This window comes from Rhinolophus ferrumequinum, chromosome 22 (genome assembly GCF_004115265.2).
Source record: "Rhinolophus ferrumequinum isolate MPI-CBG mRhiFer1 chromosome 22, mRhiFer1_v1.p, whole genome shotgun sequence".
NCBI classification, from domain to species: domain Eukaryota; kingdom Metazoa; phylum Chordata; class Mammalia; order Chiroptera; family Rhinolophidae; genus Rhinolophus; species Rhinolophus ferrumequinum.
In genome coordinates, this window is record NC_046305.1 from 43,193,308 (window position 1) to 43,219,147 (window position 25,840).

Genomic DNA, 25,840 nt, shown 5'->3' on the forward strand with positions numbered 1-25,840 from the left:
CCCGGCTGCGGGCAGCGCGGCCCGTGCCGGGGGCGGAGGGAGGAGTGGACTAGCCTATGAGCGTTCAGGGGGGATGCCTCCAGCCAATCAGAAGAGCGCACAGGGGGAGCCGGCTGGGCGGCTGGTGGTGAACTATGCAGCCTGGGTTTGCACCCCTGAAAGGGCTGGCAGGGGGACACCTAGTCCTGGCCCGCGCGGCTGGGGCGGTATTATGAAGCCAGACTGTACTGACGCCCGCCAACAAAGCACGTGAGCCCTGTTTGGTCCTCAAGAGAGGGCACCGTCACACGAGTGGGCACTGGATGTCGGCCTCAGAAAGAGGCTGAGTGCCTTAGTGTCAACCCCGTTTCCCAAACTCCAATCTGGCAAGGAACACCCTCCACCCCAGAAGCCGCTCAGCAGCCCTTATAAACTCTGGAAGTGTTCCCAAAAGTGGGCTCTGGAAGTGTGGCTCTACCCCACCCCCTAGTGTAGGGTCCTCCCAGCCCGTTCTTCCCCCGTGGAGCGGAGGAGCTGCCGCTCGGTCCACTCACTTATTTAACACAGAGCAATGGAGGCTCTGCTGTCCTCCCGGCCAGGTTGTAGGTCTGAGGATCCTGAATAGCACAGGCAAGGTCTCTGATCTAAAGAACGCACGTGGGGAGCAGGCAGGAAAGGGATGAAACAAACGGGGGGCGGGGAGGAGCACTATAATTTCAAGTGGTGATTCTTTATAAAAACATAAAATGGAGTAATGGATATGGAGGCTGCTTTCAATCGGTGGGCAGAGAGTGGAGGCACAGGCCTTTCCCGTGACCAGTACCACGGCGTTGTCAAGTTACCCAAACTCTTGCGAAGCGCTAGATGCTCCATTTCTATTCAACAGCCACGGCCTGAGCACCCGAGGTGGGCGAGCTCCAGCCAAGCCCGGACCGTGGAGTAGCTCAGAGGGGCCCCGAGGGCGGCCGCAGACCCGCTGGGCGCTCCTCCCAGCCAAGTTCGGGACCGGCCCGTGGGCCTCCGCGTGCGCACGCGCTGCGGTTCCCTCCCGGTGCCAGGCGGCGCGCCGCCAGACCTGGTACCCCGGGGGTGGGGTGGCAGGGCCCGAGAGTAATTAGGGCAATTAGTGACGTGTTGTTTCAAGGTAATTAACGGGGAAAGTGTGCCCTGAGCAGAATTTGGGGTCTCGGAGAGAGACAGAACCGTGAGGACGCCAGAGAAGGATTGCAGGCGCTGCGGTGATTCTGGCCCGTGTCAACAAAGAGCGCCACATTTGCTTACTATTGAGAGGTGAAAGGGAGCATAGATTTAAAAAAGAGCTTTAGACGTATGAAACCTTTGCAGAGTCCATTCAGATGGCCTCCACTTCACCCCAGGTCCTCAGGTGTAGTGGACGTGCCCACGTGTTTCGGCTTGGTCATGAGGGCCACGTTTGGACCAAGCTGGGGCAGAGGAAAGAAAGAGACGCAGGTGGGGCACAACTCTGTCCGAAGCCTGAACCTCGGTGGCCTCTTACCAAGCTCAGGGGCCTGCGTTCCCTTCTCGGTTGGTTGCTGTTCAGGATCCCGCGGGGGTCAGAAAACCGGACCGACTCGGCTAGGAACTGAGAATCTGCTCCGGCATTTCCAATGCCGGCTGGGAGAACCTGAAATTACATTTATTCTGCTCTCCCTGCAGCCACCACCGAGATGAGTCCCACCTCACCTTCTAACTTCCTTGCAGTTGTGAACCAAGATCCTCAAGGGGCCCCCTTACATGGGACAGGAGGAGTGTTCAGAGTGGGAGCCACCCACCAGGAAGGAGCTGCAGTCTCCAGCGCAGCTGAACCAGTTCTGGAATCGAATCCTCTGGTATTGGGATAGAAAGGAGACCATGTAGTCCACCGAGAACGGCTTACATGGGGAGAAGCGCTTCTTCCCAAGAGGCTTCTCTAACCCAGAGGGTCAAACTGTGCTCACTGTTCTGTCTCCAGCACCCAGCGCAACTGCTGTAGGAGGCACTAAGGAAATGTGTACAGGTCTGTGGTTGAAATAGTCTTTAGAGTTGGGTTTAAACCCTGGTTTTCTCCTTCCCTGAGAGCTCACGGACTGGAATCCTCTTGGAAGTGGATGTAGAAGGGCTGGTACAGTTAAAACGCCAAGAGGTGCAGGCCAATTTTAGGGCCGTGGTTAGGTCTTTCCGACTGTTGACAGCACAGGATGACCTTGAACGCATGCTTTCCTTTTATTGGTCTCAGTTTCCCTTGCTTGTAGTTTAAACCTACAGGGAATCTAACACTTTTATACTCCTTGCAAACCTACGTTGACAATGACCTGTGAAGTAGTCAGGACAAGAGGAGTTCATCTTAGAGATAAAGAGTATGTCATTAAAAAAACAAAAAAAGAAGATGTTCCTAGCAAAGTCAGATCGCATTCCATCCACTTTTAAGGAGATGGCAAGAAAAAAATTGACGATGGTAACCTCAGTGCAGTGTTTGAAAGAGAGGTCCCAGACAAGTCAGGGGGGCTCTCACAACGCAGTTCCCACAGGACCTTAGAGGATAATGACTGTCAATCTCTGAAGTCCCTTCCTGATGCTTAGCCATTGCAACTTTCTCGCTCTCGCCTCTGAGAAGCCCAAAATCACATGGGGCTCTAGGGGGCTCGCTCTCTTGCCTTGTTTCTGAAGAGGTCATCTGGGCAGAGCAGGAGGCAGAAGTAGAGAAAAGGGCTGTCTTCTTCCTTCCTTCCTCTTTTTTCCTTCCTTCCTTCCTTCCTTCCCCTTCCTTCCTTCCTTCCTTCCTTCCTTCCTTCCTTCCTTCCCCTTCCTTCCTTCCTTTCTTCCTTCCTTCCTTCCTTCCTTCCTTCCTTCCTTCCTTCCTTCCTTCCTTCCTTTCTTTCTTTCTTTCTTTCTTTCTTTCTTTCTTTCTTTCTTTTCTTTCTTTCTTGTTTAAGTGGTAGAGAATAAAGCCTGCTGCCATGGTTATATAAACATGGGTAAATATTCCTGGGTTGGGGGGGGGCATGATTCATTTTTGCTGAAGAGGAATCAAATGGTTCAGCCTCCTCCCTCCTGCTCCCCTCCCCCAAACTCAACCTCGAGGGAGGATGAGATTATCTCATTTGAAAATGAAGAATAAATCAAAGGTCTTGAGATGGATTGAGAGCATACTTTCTTAAAGCCATCCGGAGCTGGGGTGGAACGCTCAGTAGGCATCTTAGCATTTGCCCTCTGCTTGTGGGGATAAGTGTATGGTGGGTACTTTTCCTGAGGGATAGGGTACAGCTCCTGGAAATGGTGTCTAAGAGTATCACCCTGGAGGTTTTCCCAGCCTCGCCAAGGAGGGCGCCCCTCCTGTCCCACTGCCAGAGCCTGAGGGTCCTGGCACTGACGCCTGAGCTCAAAGGAAGAGGCCAAGCCAGTTGTGTCCCAACAGAGCTCAGATCCTAAACTAAACAATGGAAACACTGACATTCTCCTGGCTCTAAATCCATGACCCCCTGGAGAGCCTCACCCACCAAGTCCTAGCCAACGCTCGAAGAAGCACCCCTGGATGAGACAGTGTCTGTCTTATCTCCCCTGGCAACAGAAGAGCTGAGGAGCTCATCCTGATGTGAGGAAATAGACAGGTGGCCACACACAGTCTGCAAACCTGATCCTAACGTCACCCTCCCAAGGGCGGGGTCCACGTCCCCATTGCCTTCATGTCTCCTCCCCCTGTGGCTCCCATCAGCCATTATTCCACTCCCCTGCCCGCTCCCCCCGGCCTCATGAGCACCAACAGGAAAGGCTGACCTTAGAGATAAACGTGTGTTGTTGGAATGTGTTCAAATATCCCTGATTCTCTCCAGGCAGAGGACCTCACCTGGCAAGCAGGCCCAGAAGTGCTGAGCAGAGACTGTGTGTCTGAGGGATGGTGGGGGAGGAACTGGCCTGAGGCCTCACTCATCTTGAAAGAAGAGAACTCCTAGCTTTTATGACATCTTTCTCTGTCCATCTCAGATCAGGACTGGGCTCCCTGCCTCTTTCAGTCCCAACACCAGGGGAGAGAGCAGAGGAAAGAAGTCGCTTATATGTTGGGAGACTCGTCAGTTCCAAAAGAAAGATTCACTTTGGGTTTTAACTAAAAACCCTTTTGACTGGGTGAAGGAATCAAAGACTCTAGTCATAAAAAGCTCCTTGGTTTTGGGAGTCTTCAAACAGAGTGTCATTCTCCCCACTTATAGACAGAGCAACTGAGGCCAAAAGAGGTCGGTCTGTACGGTGAGGGAATAAAGTCTCCCTGTTTACAAGATAATCTCTTTCTATAACCCTGCTCTGCAGAAAGCAGGAGGGATGTGCCCTAAGGTGGATTACTGAGGTGCCTAGAGCAAGGCAATCAGTCTGGGAGTTTCCCACTCACACAATCACCATCACTTTAAAAAAAAAAAAAAAAAAAAAAACCTTTTATTTATTTAAGTGTGTTTTCCCAGGACCCATCAGCTCCCACTCAAGTAGTTGTCTCAATCTACTTGAGGGTGCCGCTCACACTGGCTCATGGGGGGATCGAACCGGCAACCTTGTTGTTAAGAGCACTGCGCTCTAACCCACTGAGCTAACCGGCTGCCCCTCACCATCACTTTTGCACATAGTGCTAATTTAGTCACCACTTTCACAGCCTTGCCATCTTTAGTCTTTCCAGAGTCGCTGGGCTGCAAGACCAGGCTGTCGGTTATGCAGATGCTAGAACTGTGTGGAGGGGGACAGGAGGAAGGTGTTGCAGGAAGAAATAGCAGAGCAGTAAGTCCTTACTTAATGTCGTCAATGGGTTCTGTGACTTTAAGAAAAACACTTTACCACAGGCTAATTGATGTAAACAAGAGTTGGGTTCCTACAGCATCTCGGCATCATCTCGTAAAACGATGTTGAATTTGAATGAAATGACGTAATGACGTAATTCGAGGACTGGCTGAATAGCATGTCCGTGTATGGATGGGCTATCTATCTCACCTGCACAATGCAGAGGGAATTTTAAGTGCAAAATTAAGTCCAAATAATGAGCTCTCCGCCTATGGGCTGCTACTGAGGCCTGTTTGGAATTTGCTTCAGCCGTAGACCGTAGACCTGGTGCTCACAGTATCTAAGCAATGGTCTCATTGCTACCAGGGAAGCAAATATTTCCATTTTTCAAACATTTCCTGGAAAAGCAAATATTTTTCAACCGCAAAACACCTGAAGACTGTCAGGGCACAGCTAAGGGAAATACTTACAGAATTGGTGCCAGCTCATGCTGGTAGATACACTGCACTGACAAGGGACTCTCTCCTGGGGACATGCTGCCACGGCTGACTCCCCGGAGGCCCTGTAACCTTACCATGGCCTGCAACTTAGAGCGGAGGCTCATTCGTTACACACTACTTGGCCATCTCCACACGCTTCTGGTAGCTGTTAGCAACGACCAGGGGTTGTCAGCCTGCCAGGGAGAGACTTGTTAGCAAGAGAGGAAGAAGGCCGGCCACCTGCTTCTCCTCTGGAAGCCACACCGTGAGGAGAAAAACAGGTTACTTCTCTGCTTTGGCTTACTGTATACTTGCTTCCACCAGGCTGGCTCCGTAGCCTCTTCTGGTCTTTTTCAGGGGCCAGAGAACTGTCCTAGCCCTGATCAGATGCCAGCCCTGGGGGATGGTGAAGATTTCAGCCTGGAGACCCTGAGGGCAAGCCAGTACTGAGGGTGACCTCTGCTTCCTGTGAAGGCTTCTGCTTATTCAGAGAGGCGGACCCCTCTCCCTGGGGTTTTGTGGGGTGGGCGGTGACTCCCAGAAGCAGCAGCAGAAGTCTCTGACCAAGAGAAAGCCATAAGTTCCCAGGGTGGAAAGACAATGAGGCAAAGAAACACTGTCATTGCTTAACAAATGAAGATGCATATGGAAAAATAGGAGCTGAACAGGCAAAGGCTTCTGGGCTTTTCCTGCCTCCCCCTCCCTGCCTTTGGACAGGTTTTCTTTGCTGTGATTATTCCCCATGAATCATCATCCATAGAAAGTGACTGAGGCAATGGAGAGTGAATAATGAACCCCCCAAATGGTCTTTTGTGTCTCTGCCTGGAGGGTTTTGGACATAACTTGCATTTTAATCTTTCTGACTGGAATCATAGAATTTGGGAGCTGAAAAAGGACCTTATAGGTAATCAGGGAATTGTGACCTCGTGGAAAGACCTGAAGTCAAGATATGCAGGTCTGAACCTCTGGTCTGTCGCTAAAAATAGTGCTAGCTACGTAACATTTATTGAAGGCTTTCCTTGTGTCAGGCACGCATCTATTCTTCCCAAACCCTCCGAGACAGGGCCTCCTGTTGCCTCCATTCTGCAGATGAGGAAGGAGACGAGGGGCCGGGACCCCAATGCCTCCTGCTGCGGCCTTGTACATGTAATTTTAACCTCTTTGGGTCTCAGTTTTCTCCTCTGTGATCTCTAAAGTTTTAAATCACAAATGGTCTGCATTTCCTGCCCAAGCATATCATTTTACAAGTCTCAGGGAAGTAGAGCATAGAAATGTTACGTGATTTGCCCTAGGTCACCCAGGCAAATGGCTGAACCGGCACAGGAACCCAGCCCCAAGGAGCTTCCTACCCTGCCCCTCAGGCAAGCCCTTCTTCCCCTCCACCTCCCTTTGACACATGTTTCTAGAGGAATCTAATTCCTTGCCTTAGAGGAGGTCTGTTCTATGATTTCAGATAGACAGATTGGAAATACTGGGCTTGGGTGTGGCCAGTCCACACCACAGGTGAGCTTAGGAGGCTGGTGGTATTTGTCTGGGTACCTTCGATCTGTCTGTCTGCTGTGTGTTATCTGTTTTGGCAAGTGTGGTGTTCAAAACCACGTGGTAACCACGGGAAAGAGGCTGACGATACCGTGTATGGTGTGGCACATACACGCTCTCCCCTGCTGGGTGGTGTTTACATTGGTTTGTCCTCATCAAGCAAATTTTTGTCTCTCATCCAGGTTCCTTCCTGGTGGCAGCGGAGAGTCTGCTCCTTTCTCCAATTCTCCTGCCCTTCTCCCCCCGCCCCATGTCCGGGGATCTGATCATTAACCGGTTGTGGTGAGATTGATTGGGAGGAGGCAGAGTCCAACCGTGTGCTCTGGCAATCGTTATGCACCCTTCCTACCAGGTCCCCATCCCTGTGTCCTCCTGACCCATAGAGATTGGGGAGGCGTGCAGGTCTCAATTAAACAAACTATCAGCCTGCTTCGGAAGTGAAAACAAGGGCATCCTGGGTGAGGCATTACTCAGTTCACAGTGCTGCTGTGTATCCACATATGTTTGTGGCTCAGACACCCCGAAAGGAGCTTTCACCCACCGGTGAGTGGAAAATTAGCTTTGGCAGGTGAGGAACGGGGTGACAGGCGAGGAAGCCAGCAGGGTGTCAGTGTGATCCTTCTACAATTGCTGTTTGCTGGTGTGGGTAACAATCTCTCTCCCCTCCCCCTCTCCTGAATTGTAATTAGGTAGAGTGGCCCTGACTTGGAAGGGCTTGGGCGTGTGGGAAAGGGGGCAGGAGTACCTTAGAATGGCCGCCTGACCTTGGGAAACTAGCTCTGTGCTTTGCAGGTGGGCTGCACTAAGCCAGTTGAGAACTGGCATTTTCCTGATGACCCACAAAGCAAGCTGTGTGGTTTACATTTCTCTGGTGGGTGGGAGAAGCGATGGCAGTCCAGGGACTAAATCTGGGAAATGCTGCCATATGGCGTACCGTTCGAGGGGATGTGGGCCAGGATTAGCAGGCAGGAGATCTGGGGTCTTGGACTGGCTCTGCCGCCCGTCTCTGTATGACTCGAGATGGTCCTGCAATCTCTGTGTGCCTCAGTTTCTCAAACTGTAAAGTGGGGCAAATTATCCCGGTACTACCTGCCTGTTGTGAAGGTAAAGTGTGTAAAGGCCCTTTGAAATGTCGACAGCAGTGTTCCAAATGTGAGGCCTGACTACCAAGGGAATTCTCGGAGCCTGCAGGGAGGCAGCAGCCTGCCTCTGTCAGCTTCACAGCCTGTGCTCAGACAGGTACTTAAGCATCTCACATCCATGAATCTCATCTCCTATCTACAGTCAGCAAATAGGGAAAGGGCAGGCTGCTACCCTCTCATCCTCCTACCAACCTGGCTCTGGGCCTCCCCTGCCCCCACCCGAGGCGAGGCGAGGCGAGGTGTGATCCCTCGGCCCGAACTCATCTGCGTCCAGCCTGTCAGCTTAATTTAACAAGGTTGCGGGAAAGATTTGATTTAATCAAACCAGTTGCTGTATCCATTCTGCTCAGAGGTCCCTCAGTGTCACCACGGAGGCTCAGATTAGACAGTGACAATTACTTTTTCTTTCCTGGCTGTTGCCTCCCCCTCCCTTTCCGTCCCTGGAGGGAACAAGGAGGCAGGCCAGTCTCCTGGGACCTAGGAATAGATTGGAGAGGATCAAAGGAGGGAAGCCGACTCTGGCCTCAGAAAGCCCCTCTGCCTTGTTTAAAGCTGAGCCACAGCCTGAGGGGTGAAGAGGAGTAGAAAATGTGAGCAGAGCTGCCTTAGAAAGGCTCAAGGCTGCCTGAGGACAGAGCTGTGCCATCATCTGTGCCATCGCTGATGGCCCTCAGAGATACAGCCAGTCTCCTTTATTGTCAGGAAACTTGGTGGAGGGTGGGCCAAGGGGAGGAGAGAGCTGTATGCTCCGCACACGCCAGACCACAGACATGTATTTCTAGGTGCTCAGCCTGGCTTTGGGGTCTCTGGAGCTGGGAGACAACAGCAAGAAATGGTGAGACTCCGTCCACCTGAGTTTCCGTGGCTCTGTTCTTGGCATGGAATCAGCAGTGACAGGAGGAGCTGCCAATCTGAACCAGGGGTTCAAGGGAGGCTGTTTGGATGTGGGGTAGCTGTGTGTGTGTGTGTGTGTGTGTGTGTTTGGTGTGTATATGAATGTCAGGGGCTGGAGAGTAAGGCAGGGGATCTCTGGTGCAGAAACCTCACTGGTGTAGGGAGTTTAGAATTCCAGAACAAATCTCTCTTCTTGCTATTTAACCCTTTCATTTCCCTCCTTTTCCCGAAAGTTGGTGCTCAGCACCTCTTCTCTCTTGAGTAGCTCTCAGAAGAGAGACAAAGGGCTCTTGAAGGAGAACCCTTGCTTACGGTGATGGAAATTCTTTTTTTCCTTTTTGCTCATTTGTGTCACATTCTTTCATCAGGCTGGGCAACTAACAGGTGCACCCCTCCCCAGGCCCCCTTCAAAGTCCCCTCCCTGCCATTTGTGTCTCTCTGATACCCAGCAGACACCATCACCCACAGGAGCTGGATGTGATTAGCAGAAACCCGTCCTGACAGCTCCAAAGAGAATCCCTCAAATGCATATTCTATTGAGTGCATCTCACTGCGGCTGACAGCAGCTTTATCAATTAAATTCCACATTCTCCGTCTTCAGAGATGCCATGAATTTCCCTACCTAATAAATCACAGGCCCCCAGTTATTGTTAAATGTCCCATCAGTCTCTAATAAACTCCCTGCCAACAGGGGCAGGTTATTTATTATGCTGCCTGGACAAAAATGAATTGGGCCCCGGTCTCACAAGAAGAGCAAACGCGAAGCCTTTCTCCCTAAAGACTGAGGCTGTGGCATTAAACGGGGCAATTAATCAATGTGAGCCTTGGGCAGAGGGGCGTCTGGTCTGGAGAGAGGGAGGATGGCCTGGGGTTCTTGTCTGAAAGCCAGCCAGGCAAATCCCCAAGGGGAGAGGTGGCTTCACAGAGTGCAGGGGGCCTTTGCTCTGTCTCCCCCTCTCCTGAGTCCTATGTGAAAAGGTACTGAAGATATGATCACCCCATAGGCCATAGGGCACATGTCGAAACAGTTATTCTCCTGGTTGGGAGGTAGCCACTTAGGATTGAGCAGGGTCATGAAACACCAAATTCTGTCCCGAAGGCCAGATTCTATTCTGTGATAAACTTTATATATAACTTAAGTTTATTGATGAGGCTTATCCATTGGGCAGACAAACTGAAAAATGTAGGAGGGAAAGAGAACTCAGAAACACGTGCTCAGTCACTGTTTGCTGGATAAGCAGCATCCGTGTAGCACTGGAACGCAACATACCGACACCTACAAGACCCAGGAGATGTTAGGTGTAAAGTAGGTCTTGCAGTTACCTGCCACAAATTAGTTCCCAGACTTCCATGATGCTCCATGTTCTGCAAGTTAAAATCCAAACTCAAACCCCACTCTACATTTCCAACTGTATTTCTCTTTATTGCTACGTAACACTACCTCTCTTTGGGAGAGCACAACACACTCATTTTGTCTTCCTCACAGTGGCAGACAAGGTCTTCCATCATGTGGGACCAATATATCTCTGCTGCCTGGTTTCCTGGTAACTGCAGCCATACTTGCCTCCGTTCACACCAAAGATCTTGCCTTCCCTAAACTACTATGGTTTCTCCTGCTTCCACGCCTTTGCACAAACTGTTCCCTTTGCTCAGAATATCTCCCTAACAGGTCTGCATGGTAAACTCTCCTTCCACCCCCACTGCCTGGTGAACTCCTTATCTATCCTTCCAGCTCAGAAAATCAGCCCCCAGGGCTTCATGGGACTTGAGCTTTGTCTCCAGGTCTTGGCAGAAGTACTGGACTCCAGGGATTTAGGGAAGGAAGGATCTGTGCATGGAGTTTTTCTCATAGTTTCATGCACATTTTAAACCACTAATTTTGGGTGCGGATGAGAAGGGCACAGATGAGCTACTGTTCTCTGAATACCAAAAGCTGTTTTCCTCAATTTCTCAGAAATTGTAACTCTCCCCCACATGACAGCCACACTTTGAGCAACTAAGGCCCTGAAAAATGTCAGTACTGCATATGATTTTACACCCCCCTGTGCTATTTGAGTTTTTCCTCCTTGATCAGTGCCACCTACTTGCATGTATCTCTCTCCTTGAGGGCAAGGATCTTGTTTATTTTGTGCCATGTTTGTATCTCCAGCATTTGGCTGATTTGTATTAGGTGTTCAGATTTTTCTTGAAAGAATGAACAGAGATGTTTGTGTACTGAATGCAAGTAATAACGTTGCCTACCTTTTGTTACCTCGAGGGTCAAATGAGTAAAAAGTGGCTACAAAGACCTCTCCTTCCCTTTCCATTCTCCCACAGATCCTCATACCCAGGGGGGGCCGTCTTGTGTCTTGCATCTAGTCTTTTATGTACATAGTTTTCCTTCCCTCTGGGCCCAGAAACCTCCACTGCAAAATGATTGGATAGGACCATTTGAACCTCAACATCTATTCTGAGTCTAAGTCTTACTCCCACTTCTTCGGTTCACAGGAAGTGTTACCGAGCAAAAGGTTCAGCTGCTCACTGCATGAAAGCCAAAACTCGAGAGTTGAGGTTGGTGGGAAGCAAAGCAAGTTTTATTCCAAACTGCCGCATTAAGGGAAGACAGTGGACTCTCTGTCACAAAGACTGCCTTCCTCTATTAATATCGCCAAAAGGTTTTATAGACACGCAAGGAGGGGCTGAACAAAGGAAGAAGTTAGCCAGGCAACTTCGATTCCTAAAGGCTGGTCAGCCCCAGGGTCAGGAGTGAATCCCATACAGATGCAAAAACCCCTCCCAAATTACGAGGCCAGGTCTGCACACTGGACCGAAGTAAACAAAACCATTGGAACTGGTATGCATAGTAAATGCACAGTAAACAGAGTCATCAAGTTTTGGTGGGAGGAGAGGAAAGCAAAGAAAGGGAAAAAGAACTTTCGAGAAGTCCCAAGCCAAACCACTGTCAAATCGAATTACATCAGAGGTTTAAATTTCAAAAATATAAGATAGAGGGTCACTGTTAAGAATCTTTACTTCCTCTAGCTCCCAGGTACATGAGGTGAGGAAAGGCTTTCCAGGTAGACGGAACATCATAAAGAGGCTGGGGTCCCATTGCAATTTTATCCTGGGGGAGGCTGGGAGTCAGACAACAGTCCACCTGGTTTCTGTGCATGTTACTAACACACCTTACCTAGTTATTAAATGGTCTCTTACCTTTGTGTTTTATCTTTACAGCACTAAAAATTATGGTCACCAACATTATTGCAATTTTTAACTACTGATGAAAACATTTTATTGATTTTGTGTTTTTAGCTATGGCATACAATTTATTCCCAGTAACATTACTGTAATATTTGTGCCCATAAAACATCACAACCAACAAATGCAATAACAGAATGCTGTTAAAACAAAAAATATTCTTTTCTGGAAAGTTAGTCTTTTTGTTTCTTTTGATATGAGAGCTGGTTCTTCAACAGTGATTGGTGTGATTTCTACAGAACCACTCCTGTGTGCAGGGAGACCCAGCAGGGATTTTTGAGCGAGAAAGTGTCAGCCATTCAGTGTTTATTAGGTCCACCGAGGACCTGCTGCTGGGCTGGAGAGCCTCTGGTGACAATATTCCCTTCATTGAGAAGCTCATAGTTTATTTAGTGTGAGGGACAGACATGTAAACAAGTAAATAGAACATGGTAAGAGCTAGATTGTAATTATTTATAGTGTGAAATAGGAGCCTAGGGTGAGAAACAAAAAAGATTGTCAAAAGGAGCAGTACCTGAAGCTGGACCCAAACAACCTAAGATATCCAATTAAGAAAAATCACTCCAGCACCTGGGGATGGGTGGGGGGTTCGGGAAGGGGCGGTGGGTGGCGGGAGAAAGAAACTGGGCAGGGAGACCATTCAGGAGGTTGTTGGAATAGTGAAGATGATGAAGGGGCCAAATAGGACAGATGCTATGGAGACCAGAGAAGATGAATGAATGAAATATTTGGAGACAAAATTACCTGCGCTCAGTTAATTGTTAGGGGAGAGGGATAGTAGAAGGTGAAGTCTAGAGTAACTGCCAGGTTTCGGATTTGGGGATTAGGTGGATAAAAGAGGTGTGGTACTAAAAGGAAGCCAGTACTCCGCCTCCCCCTTAATCCACCTAATGGGAGTTGTCAGTTCCGTTCCTGGTTCCAATTCAATGTACCTTTATGCGAGTTCACCGTGTGCCAGGTACTGCTAGGGGCTGGGGACGCAGAATTGAATCAGGCAGTCCCGCGGGCCGACGGATACCCGCCCACGTGTCAATCCCGTCTCGCTATACTCGAGGCGCTGTCTGTGGGCACAGAGAAGGCCGAGGTGGAGCAGGAGAGGAAAGGGGCGCGGGAAGGCGACCGCGGGCCACAGGCACGCGGGCCGGGAGCGTGACGCGCTGCGCGCATCACAATGACAGCGTTGTAAGGTTGGCGACGCAGGACGCAGGGCTGAGACCCTCCCACCGAGAAGCTGGAGGCGGGCCCCCCACAGTGAACCCTCGGTGCCCTCTGCAGGCCGCAGGCGGCGACACACCGGTAGCCTCCCCTTTTCTCTCCTCTTCCCGCCTTGCGCAGGTCACAATTTTTCGTTGGTATAGCTGTTTCCCAGTCTTTCTAAGCCTCCGACTTCCGTCCCCGGTTCCCCACCTCTTCCAGGCCACGCTTGTCCGTGTCCGCACGGGAAGCGTGCTAATAAAGTTTTTCCTCTTCTCGCGCTCAGACTCCCCGCCCAGCCTCAAGTACCGCGAGATCTGGCGGCGCGGCTGCCATGGCGGCGGCGTTGGAAGCCCCAGCGGCTTTGGCTACCGTGGAGACCGTTACGCCCGCGGAGCCTATGGCGGCCCAGGTCTCAGCCCCGGAGCCCACCCCCGGGCCGGCGCGGAGCCTGCGGACGGCTCACGACGTCAGCGGCCCGCGGACCCGCACGGGGGACGTGCTGCTGGCCGAGCCCGCGGACTTCGAGTCGCTGCTGCTGTCGCGACCGGTGCTGGAGGGGCTGCGGGAGGCCGGCTTCGAGCGGCCCTCGCCGGTGCAGCTCAAGGCCATCCCGCTGGGGCGCTGCGGGCTCGGTGAGGGCGGGGGCCCTGGGGAGGCCGAGGGACGGCGGCGGCGGCGGCGGGGCCCGGGAGGGGCCCCAGTGCGGGGTCAGGCTGGGGCAAGGTGCTGCAAGCATTCGAGCCTCAGTTTCCTCTTCTGTGAAACGGAGGCGCTGTATTGGTTGAGTTTGACGATAGTTAAGGCTCTTTCCACACTGACAAGTGGTTCACGTTTGAGAAGATGAACGGTAGAGGTTCAGGGACGAGGCCCATTTCTGGATACGTGGCCATGCGTTTCTGAGAGTGAACTGAAAAACGAAGATGCTAACTAACTAGCTGATTTCTGGAGACCCTTCTAGCTCTGTGATTCATTATTTGGTACCTAAGCTTCTACAGTCAGTACTGGCCAGTGATAATGTTTTTTTCCCTTGCAGATTTAATTGTTCAAGCGAAGTCTGGCACTGGGAAAACCTGTGTATTCTCCACCATTGCTTTGGACTCTCTTGTTCTTGAAAACTTAAGTACCCAGGTGAGTTCAGCTCAAAGAACCCAGAGGAGGGGGTATTCTGTGCATTTTACCACAGGTCAGATGAAATACCAGTAGCTCCTGAGAGAGAGGCCGTGAGTTTAGTGAATGATTGAGTTAAGCCCTATGAAAAGTATAAAAAGGAGACAGTAAGGCCATTGAGTGGTGGTGCTGAGGATGCTGATCAAGGATCCATTCTTAGTGTTAGAAGTGTGGACTTTTCTATTACTACTGCATCTTAAATAGAATGTCTGTCATGTGTGTCAGTTTTGTCATCACGTACTTGAGAATACGGGGAGAGATTCTCTTTTACTTGCTGATCAGAAGAATGTGATGAGATTTAGCGTTTGGCCTGGTTCAGAGTGGTGTGGTGCCCTGGCTGTTGCTGGTAACTGCCCGTGGTTCTTACGACTCTGAATGTCATTGACCTATGCTCTGGGTTCTCATGGCATAGATCTAAGACGGCCTTACTCAAATTAACAGGAGATTTGGGTTTGGGGATCATTCAACAAAAACTTGCTGAGTTCGTATTATGTATAAACAGTATGCTAGGCATGGGGGATACAAAGCTGAATCCAATATGATCCTGATAGTTTTCCTTTGTGGTTTAGTAATTATGACAGACTGTGTTTCAAGCTCTCAGTCGTATATATCTGATAATGATTCTTCAACAGTGTATTTTAGCCCGGGTACCATAGGAAATCCTTCTACTTTCCAAGGACCTGCGCTATCCTACTTGTGAATTGAGATGTATTTGAGATTTTGCCTTGTGATAATTTGGCAGCAGGTCAGATGCCGAAACCCGGAATAAGATCCATAAATAAAATTTGTATTTTTGATTTTAAGATTTTTGTGTATCAAAGTAATATCTATTCATTTTTGAAAATTGGGAAAATTCATAAAAATGAAGAAGTACCAGAAAACAAAGTATAATTTCACCTATCCAGAGAGGAACTGCTGTTAACAATTCTGGCATATTTTCTCCTAGTCTTTTTTTTTCTTAAATAGTTTTTTTTTTTTTTTTCATAGTTGAGACTATGAAGTTTCACCTCTTCCTCCTGCCATAGTTTTATTGCAGTGTTCTCACTGACTTCCAGCATCTTCCATGACCTAGCCCCTGGAGCTAGGTCTTTGCCCCTTTCTTCCTGTGTAATTTGTCAGGCCACAGGGACCCCTTTGCTGGTCGTCAGACCCACCAAGAACACTAATGTCTTAATGCCTTTGCATTTGCTGTTTCCTCCTCCTGAAAACACTCCCCCACAGGTATCACACAGCCAGCTCTACTCTGTGGATATCTGCTCAAATGGTATCTCCTTAGAGGGGCCTTCCTCGATCACCTCATTTAAAATAACTTGTTGAGTTGCTTCTTTCTCTTTTCCCTGTTTGATTTTTCTTCATAGCACTTTTCGTTACTCGCCATTATTTGTATATGTCTGTTTATTGTATATCTTCTCATCATTCAAGAACGAAAGTGCCATGAGAGCAAGGACTTTACTCTTAACTGTTGACTCCACAGCAACTTGTATGTTGCCTAGGTACTTATTTAATGTTTGTTGAATGAATGCACGAATAAATGAATGGAATAGTTTCTTTTGTCCATAAAAGCTCATTTGAAATGATCGTTTAAAGGAAAGATAGTTCGTCGTATAATGAATGTGCCACTGACTCATTAAAGGTATATTTTACGTTTTCTTAGATTTTGATCTTGGCTCCTACAAGAGAAATTGCTGTACAGATACATTCTGTTATCACAGCCATTGGAATAAAAATGGAAGGCTTAGAGTGTCATGTCTTTATTGGAGGGACTCCATTATCACAGGACAAAACTAGACTTAAAAAGTGTCATATTGCCGTTGGATCTCCTGGTAAGATATCAATGCCTGTTCATAACTGGGGCTTTTAGGAACTGAACACTTTTAATATAACAATAATATGAGACTCTTTGATAACTGTGATGATTATTTTGAGGATTAGAAATGAAAAACCTTAGACCAGTAAGATATAGACATGTGACTGGATTACCAACAGAATTTATGAACTCTCCATTCGTAAAGATGTGTGGGATAGGCTTCTGAGAAGAAGAGTGAGCCCTTCTAAGACGTGGATTGGGATTATTCTTTGCTTCTCTATTTTTTTTTTTAAACTTTTATTTATTTTAAGTGTATTTTTCCAGCACGCATCAGCAACAAGTCAAGTAGTGTTTTCAATCTAGTTGTGGAGGGCGCAGCTCACAGTGGCCCCTGTGGGGATCGAACTGGCAACCTTGTTGTTAAGAGCACGACTCTCTAACCAACTGAGCTAACCAGCCGCCCTGCTTCTCTATTAATCATTCAGTTATGAATCATTCAGAATCAGAATCCAGCATTCAGTGCCTTAGCATTCAAGTCTTTTGATAGGAATAGGGTTTATTTTCCATACTTATTGGTGAAGAAATGGGAGGGGAAAATAATGGATTTAGGAAAGATCAGAACTCAGGATTTCTAATTTGTGGTTTAGTGCATAAATGCATGAGGATTGGGTCAGGAAATTCAGCAGTACAAGCTGTAAGTAAGTAGAGGGGTATCATTGGCTGTGACTTGCACAAATTTGGTGCTTCATAAATATTTCAAAATTTTTTTTTTTTTTAATTCAGGCAGAATTAAGCAACTGATAGAACTTGACTACTTGAACCCAGGCAGTGTACGTCTCTTTATTCTGGATGAAGCAGATAAGCTTTTAGAAGAAGGCAGCTTCCAGGAGCAAATAAAGTAAGAAAAATAACTAACTTGACTATTAAAATGGTGCCCCAGAGTATCTGTCTTTAGTTTTTGCAGGTAGTGAATACTGTCTGAATAGTTTCCATGGCATGTATTTTTCTTCTGTTTTGCAGTTGGATTTATTCTTCCTTGCCTGCCAGTAAACAGATGTTGGCAGTATCAGCTACTTACCCTGAATTTTTGGCTAATGCTTTGACAAAGTACATGAGAGATCCCACTTTTGTAAGACTCAATTCCAGTGACCCAAGTCTCATAGGTGTGTACACATACTGGGTACTTACATTACTTACATATGTTCATGATATTCTGGAGCTTTCCCTTGCCTAAGTTGCCTGTTGCTTTCGTGTTTGCTATTAGGATATAGCAAATATGTTTGTTTTGACAGGAGACTCTTGACTTGTTTGCAGGTTTGAAGCAGTATTACAAAGTTGTCAATTCGTACCCTTTGGCCCATAAGATTTTTGAGGAAAAAGCTCAGCATTTACAGGAACTGTTCAGCAGGATTCCATTTAATCAAGCCTTGGTCTTTTCTAATTTGCACAGCAGGTAATGTACCTTAAAACATCATCTGGGGGAACTTGTGAAATAAAAGAATAGGTGTGGGGCAATATTTGTAAAATGATAACCCTGTATGTTTTTCATAGAGCACAACATTTGGCCGATATCCTTTCTTCTAAAGGCTTTCCTGCAGAATGCATTTCAGGTAAGTTCATCTCTTTAATTTGTTTAGTATCCTGACTTGAAATCTCACCCAAATCAGAAGGAAGAAGTATCACTTTATGAGTTGTCTTGTGAGTGTGAGGTTTTGCTGACTTTTTAGAGTAAAGGAGATTTCAGTTTTATTTTTCATTGGGATTTGATATATTAGGCTGGTGCAAAAATAATTGCGGTTCAAAAGGTTAAAAACAATTACAAAAACTGCAATTACTTTTGCACCAATCTAATATCAATATCCTTATCTTTTAAGAAGTAACTTGGTATGTAATAATTAGAAAACTAAAGTTATGTCTACGAAGAACTTAATAATGTTATCAAAGTTTGTTTTTTGTCTTTCTTAAGAGAAAAATATTTTGCTGCTTGATATAATCATTGTTAAAATGCTAACAATTGCTAACTGAACTGTCTTACGGTCTTGTGGAAGGAAAAAGTGATTCATTTTTGACACAAAGCTAAATTATTACTGCTGGCCTAATAGTAATGAAAGATTTAAAGGAGTTTTTGATCAGTGAGATCCTGTTTCGAGTTTTGATTGATATCTCAGCTTGGTTTTTAACCTGTTCACTAAGCTTGTTTAGTCATGATATATCATGAGGTACTGGGGAGACTGTTTTCTAATGGATCAATATTTTGACTATAGATCACACTTCAACACCAAATTTATGAACAGCTGATTAAAGCAATTTTATTTTCCTAAGAATTGTTATACTTCATATGTAACTTTGCAGATACAATGTTATATCCGCAGGTATAACCTAGTCACCATTTAAAATTGATTTTTGAATTTCAGGTAGATTGCCTAAGTAATTTCAGGTTGACTGCCTAACCATATTTTAAGATTCTGACTTTAGGTCTTAACCTTGATTTGCATGTAAGGCCACAGTGACTTTGGCCTTACATGGTATAGTTTTAAAGTGTTAAGACTGGGGATTATGATTTCTGCTTTTTGTGGATTTGATGAATGTGTATTAGCTTGTTTTTATATGACTTTCTTTTCGGGTCTTTTTAGGCAGCATGAATCAGAATCAGCGTCTTGATGCTATGGCTAAACTGAAGCAGTTTCATTGCAGAGTCCTCATTTCCACAGATTTGGTAAATTTCCTCTTCAGTTTGGGTGACTAATTCCTCTTAACATATGTTCTATTCTCAGATGTACAGGTTTCATTTGTTATTTTATGTGGGGGTATCCTGACAAGAAAATACCAGAAGATAAGCGTGTCTTCCCAGTGCTGGGCAATATGCCTTCCTAAAAATGTCTTTTATATTTTCATCTTTGTTTTTGAAATTATTCATTAGAAATGAATTTCCTTTCCCTTTGCTCCTAAATATCTTTCCTCCTAAATACCCTCCTGTTATTAGTTTGGCTCTTGGTTATACTAGAGTAGGATAGTATACGTTGGTACCATGCTGCAGTTAACGCAAACCAATAGTTGCTCTGTTTCTCAATTTAAGACTTCCCGTGGGATTGATGCTGAGAAGGTGAACCTGGTTGTAAACCTGGATGTACCGTTGGATTGGGAGACATACATGCACCGGATTGGCAGAGCTGGCCGTTTTGGTAAAAAGAAAAGTTTGGGTGCTTTCTTTAAGCAGAGTAATCTGTAATGTAGACTTGGAGTGCATTTATGTGAAAATGATTTATTACTTAACATTCCCTCTGCTTTAGGTACTTTGGGACTGGCTGTGACCTACTGTTGCCGGGGAGAAGAAGAAAATATGATGATGAAAATTGCCCAGAAATGTAATATCAACCTTCTGCCTTTACCAGGTATATTTTGCCTGTTTCATTTTGCTGTCAAAATAATAATGGTAATGATAAAAGGCCTAATAAAAATAATAGGTAACAGAATACTTACGATGTGTCAGGTACTGTTCTAAGTACTTTGTGTATGTTAACTCTTTTAATTCTCACCATAGTCCTATGAGGTTATATTCCCTTATTATCTACATTTTGTAGCAGAGGATATTGAGGCTAGAGAGGTAAGTAATTTGCCTTAAGGTCTTACAGCTAATAAGTAGCAGGGAGAAGATTGCAAGCTAACCACTGGCATGTGGAAGGTGAAAAATAGTTTACTACTGTGTTAGCTCCATTTTTTAGTCTGTAGCCTTGTAATTTGATTTTATTCTTTTTAAAAGGGGGCATTTTACCTCTTTTGTCCTTGTAAAGGTCATTCTTGCTATATTCTCCTTTGTCACCATTGGGAAGGAGTAGTATCTTTAATTTGAACACTAGTTTGAAGTGTTTTCTTTTTTTAAAAACTTTTATTTATTTAAGTGTGTTTTTCCAGGACCCATCAGCTCCAAGTCAAGTAGTTGTTTCAGTCTAGCTGTGGAGGGCACAGCTCACAGTGGCAGTGGCCCATGTGGGGATCGAACTGGCAACCTTGTTGTTAAGAGCACCGCGCTCTAACCAAGATAGCCTGCCGCCCCCTGAAGTGTTTTCTTTTGATTTTAGTGAATCATTTGTCAAGCTGCACTTTTTAAATGCCATTTTGGAAACAATGTGTGTTTGAAACTGTTAGTGACCTCTTGAAAACAAAATACCCTAAAAAAACTCTTGTGTGAAAATACAGTATATTTGCTATATATTTTAATGTATGCATGTGAATATATATCTGTATACGTACATATTCATAAATGTATATTTACTTATGATGTATACGTGAGCTAGAATATGGAATATGTAGTTTTTGAATAAATATAACAGTGAAATTTTCCCAATTTAAAATTTAACTCCTTTAGTGATTTTTACAAAGCTAGAGTAAGCACAGGTGTGGGAGTCCTGTGGATTCTAATAGTTCTTTCTTTGTGATAACTCATTTTATGATCTTTCTGCAGATCTTTAAGTGCTTTAAGCTTATGTCCTGATTTACAAAATATTTGTTTTATGAAGTCATTCAGAAAATGCTGGTCTAGAGTAGCTCGAGAATTTTAATATTTATTTTTCCATTTTATGCAGATACCATTCCTCCTGGCCTGATGGAAGACTGTTTGGATTGGGATGTGGAGGTGAAAGCCTCTGTGCATACATATGGCTTAGAGAGTATGCCTGCCAAGCCCCTAAAACAACAAATGCCAAAACTAGAGAGAACCTCTCAAACTCAGAAAGCTCACAATAACCACACGGCTTCATCTAGAATTACTTCTGCATCTCCACTACTAGTCAAATCAAAAAATAACGCCAAACAAAAGCTTCCTGTGAAAAGTCACTCAGAGTGTGGAATCATAGAAAAAGCAGTAGCAGCAGAAACACTGGGCTGTACCCTACGCCCAGAAGAGCAAATGAAGGATGCTGTGCAGGCCCCTGGGGAAAACTCTGACAGCAGCCAGCACCAGGTCCCAGGAGACTTACCTGAGTCACTCCCCCAAATTCCTTGTCTGTCTTCCTTTAAGACCCACGTGCCCTGCGCCATGACTTTTGCAGAGTTGGTGGGGGATTATGAGCACTATATTAGAGAGGGGTTAGAGAAGTCTGTGGAAATCATCAGGCACTACGTGGGTCCTGGGGATCAGACTGGGAATCCTCGAAATGGTTTTGTGAGAAATAGAATTACGGAAGAGAGAGTGCAGGCACTGGCAGGTGGGAGCCAGTCTGGGGACTCTCAGAGCGACAGCGAGTCCTGCAGCTCCAGGACTTCTTCCCAGAGCAAAGGAAATAAGTCCTACGTGGAAGGCTCTTCAGATACTCAGCTGAAAGACTTGGAATCTACCCTTGCCGATGGCCATTTCTCTGTAGAACAACCTCTGCATGGAAATGACACCCCTAATCTAGAAGCGTATCAAGAATCCCCTGAAATCCAAATAAAGGCAAGGCATAAGGAGGGGGTGAACCAGAGAGCTAAGCAGAGCCGGAGAAGCCTTCCGAGGCGGTCTTCCTGTCGGTGGCGGGCAGAACCCCGGGAAGAGGGTTGGTATGACCACCCCCGGGAACCACCTGTGAGCTTTTCCGGTACCTATCAGGATTACGAGGAGTACTGGCGAGCGTACTACAGGGCATGGCAGGACTACTACGCCACTGCCGCCCAGTCCTATTACTGGAACGCTCAGCGGCATCCAGGTTGGATGGTGGCCTATCACATGAACACTGTGTACCTACAAGAAATGATGCGTGGCCACCAGTGATCGTCGCAGGCTGTCCTCAGACCATCTGGAAATGTCCGCACGTGATACTTTTGGATAGCCACCCTCCTTGACCTACAGTAGACTGGCATATAGTGGCATTTTTGAGGAACGTGGAAAGTCGTGAGGCTTTCTGCTGGGGTCCATCTATTTTTCAGATTGTTGTGACCTAAGTCAAACCTTAATTTTTAAAGAAACTTCATAGATCAGATTTTAGAAAGAAATTTTTTGGGATGTAGAGCTAAAGGTCCCAGTTGTGCCATTTTTCTATAAGCCATTCCAAAATGAAACGTTTGAAAAGACTTATACCACTGCTTGCTTTAAAAAAATAAAAACAGCTGAGATTTGAAAAATGTTAGTTTATGCTGCAGAGTTCTTTAAAAAAGGCTTGGGCTGCATTTCTCTAGAGGTACATTGCTGTAGAAATTTGTAACATGGTCACTCAGAAAATTCCCTTTTCTTCTAGATCAAGGCAGGAAGGTGTAAAATTGCTTCAGACTTTCCCAAAGGTACTTGATTTGATGCCCTTTGCTTCCAGTAAAAATATTTTGTTAACCACTGAAAATACAAACTTAAGCTGCTCACTCTTTCATAGGGCATTAAGTAGCTGGGAATCACAGTGGCTGTCTTAGTTTTGTTTCTCAGGAAGAGGAGCAGCTCTTAATGTTTATTAGTTTTTGGATCCTTTTATGAATCTGATGAAAGCTAGAGATCATCCCAGAAAATTTCTCATTCTATAATATAAACAAGAACTGTGTATGTAATTTCAAGGGCTTCCATAGACCCCCTGAGCCCATTCATGGAACCCAGGTTAAGAGCTGCCCTACACTGCTGGTAGGCTGAGGGAAAGTTCTAGCTCCTTTGTGTTAAGTGTTTAGTGGAAGCTGGAACTCATTCTGTTCAAACTTTTCCCACAGTGTCCTAATCTTGTGTCTTCTAGAAATTTTCCCCAGTTTTTACCTCTAATGCTAGGATCCAGGCGGATCAGTCATTTTTCTAAGATGATGCATCTGTAAATTATGATTTAGAAAAATGTAATTGGAAGTTACATATTCTCCCATTTCTTCTCTGTGGCAGCCCTTTATGATTATGCATTTGGTTCCCAAACCTTTCTGTGAGCTGTATTTATGGGAGGAGAGAACCCCTTACGTATGGATGTGTATTTACTTTTTTAAAAGGAAAGCTCTTCTCTCTTGTGCGAATACTGTTTGTGTTGGCCGTGTAATTAATTTTCCCTCAGGACTGTCAGCAAACATCCACAGCCATTGTCATTTACTGTCCAACACTCACGGCACAGTTCTCAACTTCTGTTTAACTTGGATTCCTGTCATTTGGGTTGGGCAATGGTAGACTTGACGTATACATAGTATTGCCAAATTAGAATGAATTAATTAACACTGTAAATAGCAAATCCATAATTAGGTCCAGTATGTTATTAAAAAGTAGAGACTTTAATTACACATTTAAATAAAATCCTGCCATTGCTGTATAATTGAACATACCACTTTTTCGACCCTTTCCCCCTCAGTGTAGCCAAGTTCACAGTTTGTCTTTGCTAGGGGAGTTTAATTAGGATACTGCTGCATCTTAATTAGAAATGAGGTTACCCGTTAGTCTTGAAATTAATTGGATTATCTCTTTAGGTTTGTTGTATTTTGTATTTGCTTTCTTTTTTTATTTTCCCCCTTCTTCCGCCTCCTCCCACCCCCACTCCAGTTCAAGCCGTTGTTTCCCAGTCCCGTTGTGTAGGACACAGCTCCCTGGCCCACGCTGGGATTATGAGCCTTGTGCTCCCCCTTCTGGTTGAGGCAGTTGGTCGCCAGTTGTCGGCCTCTCACAGCAGCTCACAGCGGCTCACGCTGGCTGCCGGCCACTCACGCTGGCCACTGGCCACTCATGATGGCACATGGTAGCCCACAATGTCACACAGTAGCCCACAGCAGCTCACGCCAATCTCCGGCTGCTTACGGCAGCCCAGCTCCAGCGAGGGCTATTGTTCACAATCTTAGCTGTAGAGAGCGCAGCTCACTGGCCCATGTGGGAATCGAACTGGCGACCTTGGCCTTAGGAGCACGGTGCTCCAACCACCTGAGCCACCAGGCTGGCCCTTTTTTTGGTTTTTAAATAGAAAAATAAGCTGCGGGTAACCATATGTATAACATGAAAATACTAATTGCTTCATTTTCACATAAGCATTTGCTAGGAAAATTTCAGCTGTTACCATCCTGAAGAACGGGAAAGGATGCAGTTATAGTGGTGGCTGTGGAAGGAACCTGCTGCTATTTGTGTGTGACTGTTTTTGTGTGGAAAAGACTTTTTTGTTTGGAATTGTCAGTCTACTATGTTTCGCTGAAAATAAGACCTAGCCGGACCATCAGCTCTAATGCGTTTTTTTGGAGCAAAAATTAATACAAGACCCAGTCTTATATTACATTATGTAAGACCTGGTCTTTTGTTACAGTAAAATAAGACCGGTTCTTATATTAATGTTTGCTCCAAAAGACGCATTAGAGCTGATTGTCTGGCTAGGTCTTTTTTTCGGGGAAACATGCTAGATGCATGTCCCTATAATCTGTTAGGAACTATAGATCGGTTTTAGGCAAATTCACTTGCGAATGCTTTGTGGTGTAGTGGAAAGAGCATTTGTTCTGGTTGAGACTCTGCGGCTACCTACTTTTTTTTACCTTGTACCACTCATTTAACCTCTCAGGATCCAGTGTTCTTATCAATAAAATGGAGGAGGTGGACTAGAATATTTTTAGGGTCTCTTCCAGTTCTAAGATTTAGTTACTAGATTACTAATAAGAGAAAATACTTTCCTGTTACGGGAGAGGATAATTATTTTATGAATATAGAGAATTTGTAAATTCATATAATTTGTATGAGGACTAGTGTGAATGGCTTAAATGCCTGAATTCTAGAATACTAAATATACTTAACAACTGTTCAAGTTGAGCTTAAATTAGGCTAGTGGTATTAACATGTAGAGAAATCTTTGGGAAACCTGCTGTTTTGGATAATTCTGACTTAGAATACAAATTATGATTTTGGGTAATTTCAAGTAATATTTTCTAAAGTAGCTTAAGTTTTACAGTAACATTTGCCAACCTTTTAAAAACGTGTTTTAAAGATAAACTTCAGCCTCTGAATACTAAAAATAATTGAATTATAGTACTTGCAGATCAGCTCATATGAAACAAGGGAGTAGTTTGAAGTTTTAGAGTTTTTTCCTCCCCCTGCATGTAAATAAACCTATGTTAATCTTAAAAAATAAAATTATTTTTTTGATAGTCATAGCTGACATTGGAACTCCATCACAAGATTATTCTCTGGTTTCAGTAGAGTATGTTTATTGTTTTGTGCCTCTGTAAACAAGCACATATGTCCCAGTTAACATTTGGTGCTTTTTAATGAAAAAACACCTACTGCTCAAAGTACATCTGGTTTCCAGTTACTTTTCGCCAGAAAACATTTGAGTTACGGATCTGCAGTGACACCTAGTGGGTGATCAGGGTATGAGCATCAGTGATTGAAATGAATTTCAGGGCCAACTTCCAGGACCTTTGAGCATCATGCATTTGCCTTAATGTTCCATTTCTGTGACAGTTTTCATCGACTGGCATCTGGTTGTTGTGGGGAAAGTCAAAGGATTCCTTTGTTGTCACCTTATGGTGACATGAAAATGCCTGTTGGTCTCACTACATAAATCAGAATGACTGAGATTACAGCAGATCTTCAAGATACCTAATCCAAGTACCCCCTTTTCAAGATGAAGAAACGAACTGAAGCCAAGAGAAAAGTGACTGATGTGAAGTCATATAAGTAAGTGATAGAATGTAAACTTGAGCCTCCATCATCTGATTCCCAAGCTTTCTGCTGTACCCCATAGAGTATTTAA

At 45.6% G+C, this 25,840-nt stretch overlaps 1 protein-coding gene across 1 annotated transcript; it reads left to right on the forward strand.

Moving 5' to 3' along the window:
* Positions 1-13,309: 13,309 nt before the first annotated feature.
* On the forward strand, positions 13,310-22,291 carry DDX20 (DEAD-box helicase 20). Its single transcript, XM_033093978.1, has 12 exons — positions 13,310-13,324; positions 13,509-13,857; positions 14,259-14,353; positions 16,047-16,215; positions 16,983-17,097; positions 17,220-17,362; positions 17,514-17,652; positions 17,751-17,809; positions 18,833-18,915; positions 19,276-19,381; positions 19,490-19,591; positions 20,783-22,291. Exons 2-12 carry the CDS (start codon positions 13,557-13,559, stop codon positions 21,943-21,945), a joined length of 2,475 nt encoding a protein of 824 aa, XP_032949869.1. The 5' UTR covers positions 13,310-13,324; positions 13,509-13,556; the 3' UTR covers positions 21,946-22,291.
* Positions 22,292-25,840: the final 3,549 nt, after the last annotated feature.

Coding starts and splice junctions, on each gene's coding strand:
- DDX20 (XM_033093978.1), top strand. CDS start 13,557: ATGGCGGCGGCGTTGGAAGCCCCAGCGGCTTTGGCTACCGTGGAGACC. Junction 17,098..17,219: donor AGCTTCCAGGAGCAAATAAA/GTAAGAAAAATA, acceptor TCTGTTTTGCAG/TTGGATTTATTCTTCCTTGC. Junction 18,916..19,275: donor TCCTCATTTCCACAGATTTG/GTAAATTTCCTC, acceptor TCTCAATTTAAG/ACTTCCCGTGGGATTGATGC.